Raw genomic sequence first — 2,056 nt, forward strand, 5'->3', positions numbered from 1 at the left:
AAAGCCAGCCTGCCCCTAGGGCAGGTTTGGCTTCTGCAGTGCGCTTTAAACCACGCCACAGGAGACGTTGACCCTAGGATCTGCATGCAGAGGGGGGAGGTCTCTTGGTGCTGCATGCAGACCTAAGAGGATCAGCTGAGGTGGCAGGAGCGGAGAACTCCGGATCACCTTGGCTGGGGCCGGTTCCTCTTTGGTATAGCCGAATATACCTGAATACAAGCCGAAAAAATTTGGCTTTTATTCAGGCTCAGCTATATCAGTACAAACCAAGAGGAAAGATCACGGGATGGAGGTAAAGATGAGCAGAATAACTGTGATACATTATGCCACAAAAGATCCGCAGACTTATACATTCTTATCCAAAATTTAGTTTGCTGGAGCTAACCAGTTCCTCGGGAATCATTCATAATGACGCCATCAACAAAACGGACTATGCATATCAGGTCTTGTTTCGTTCACAACTTTATCAGAGTGTGTAGCATTGAAATTTGAAACAATGAATCAACACAACAGACTATGCATATCAAGTCTCGTTTCGTTCACAACTTTGTCAGCGTGTGTAGTGTTGAAATGTCAATATAGTTAATTCATTTAGCAAGCAGTATGGCAAAATCTCTTAGAACCATTCATCAGGTCTCCTGCATCACACCAGCGAATTGATGAATGGTTCTAAGAGATTTTGCCATACTGCTTGCTAAATGAATTAACTATATTGACATTTCAACGTTACACACTCTGACAAAGTTGTGAACGAAACAAGACTTGATATGCATAGTCCGTTGTGTTGATGTCGTCATTATGAATGATTCCCAAGGAATTGATTCGCTCCAGTAAACTGAACTTTGGATAAGAATTTATAAGTCTGCGGATATTTTTTGTGGCATAATATATCACGGTTGTTCTGCTCACCTTTATCAGCTATATCAGTAGCTATATCAGTAGCTACTCAGATTCTCTGAATCTGTATTCAGTTTAAACAATACCTGAAAATTACCTGCAAGGTATTTTTCAGGGTTTTTTTGGGCTCAGTTTACGCTGAATACACATCCCTATTAAGGTGCTACTGGACTCTTGCTCTTTTCTCCTGCTACTTGATTTTTAGAACAAGTCAATTTTTGAGAAAACCCAGTTCTGGCCAAATTCTTGCAACTCAGCCCTCGGTTAACGTGAACTTGAAGAGCCGAGGGGATTAATCTGGGACTCGTTCATCCTGTCAACACGAAGCAGGATTTTCAAAATGTCTGGAGGAACCTTAAGGTTTCCCCGATATCTGCCCCGGTTTATTCAGCAACCGCATTTGGGCAGACTTCTCTGATCAAACATTTTGCAAGCACAGGAACGTCGGGTACCCGGAGCCAGCCAACTCGCAGCGAGTTCCCTTCCCTTCCCTTCCCTTCCCTACCGTAAACATCCACTTTCTCAGTGGGCAGAGCTACCGGTCTCTCCCCTCAACCCTCCCAACTTGCTCCATCACTGCATTTCCACAACAAGCGTTGCCTAATTCCATTTGCTTCGCACACGCTTTTTGTAGCCCGGAAAAAAGCTGCGTCCCCTCGGCGTGGAAGCGCGGACGGGGGAGAGACGCACGTTCGCTGTGCTTCTCCAGAAAGGCCGGGCACTCAAGCCAAAAGCTCTCTACGTTTACCATCCAAACCTCTTTTACACATTCGGCCTGCATCACAACCACACCTACAGGTATCGGGGAAGCTTCCCCCTTGTAACGGGACACATCTGTTCTATTGCCAAAGCCAAAAGCTCTCTACGTTTACCATCCAAACCTCTTTTACACATTCGGCCTGCATCACAACCACACCTACAGGTATCGGGGAAGCTTCCCCCTTGTAACGGGACACATCTGTTCTATTGCCCGCTTGAGTTAGAAAGGCAGGGAGTCTTAGTCCTTAAGGAGGGGCGGAGTTGCAAAGAAGCCCAAGGCTAATTTTAAAAAGTTAAACAACATCCTTCGACGGTGCCGATCGACCACGCCCAGGAAGCAGCCTGTTGGAAGAGAACAGGGCAAATCAACCTTCCCGGCTGTGGCCGGAGCAGGAGAGGG

General features: G+C 46.2%; 1 protein-coding gene across 1 annotated transcript in view; it reads right to left on the minus strand.

The window, feature by feature from the left end:
* Positions 1–1,894: 1,894 nt before the first annotated feature.
* Positions 1,895–2,056, minus strand: part of SRPK3 (SRSF protein kinase 3) — a gene marked incomplete at its 5' end in the record, with an annotated part of 37,283 nt that continues 37,121 nt past the window's right edge. Inside the window, one exon of the mRNA XM_015405571.1 lies at positions 1,895–1,998. Coding sequence (XP_015261057.1) covers positions 1,895–1,998 — 104 coding nt within the window. The remainder of the gene's footprint in view (positions 1,999–2,056) is intronic.

This window comes from Gekko japonicus, unplaced genomic scaffold (genome assembly GCF_001447785.1).
Source record: "Gekko japonicus isolate JY-2015 unplaced genomic scaffold, Gekko_japonicus_V1.1 scaffold2795, whole genome shotgun sequence".
In the NCBI taxonomy this organism is placed as follows: domain Eukaryota; kingdom Metazoa; phylum Chordata; class Lepidosauria; order Squamata; family Gekkonidae; genus Gekko; species Gekko japonicus.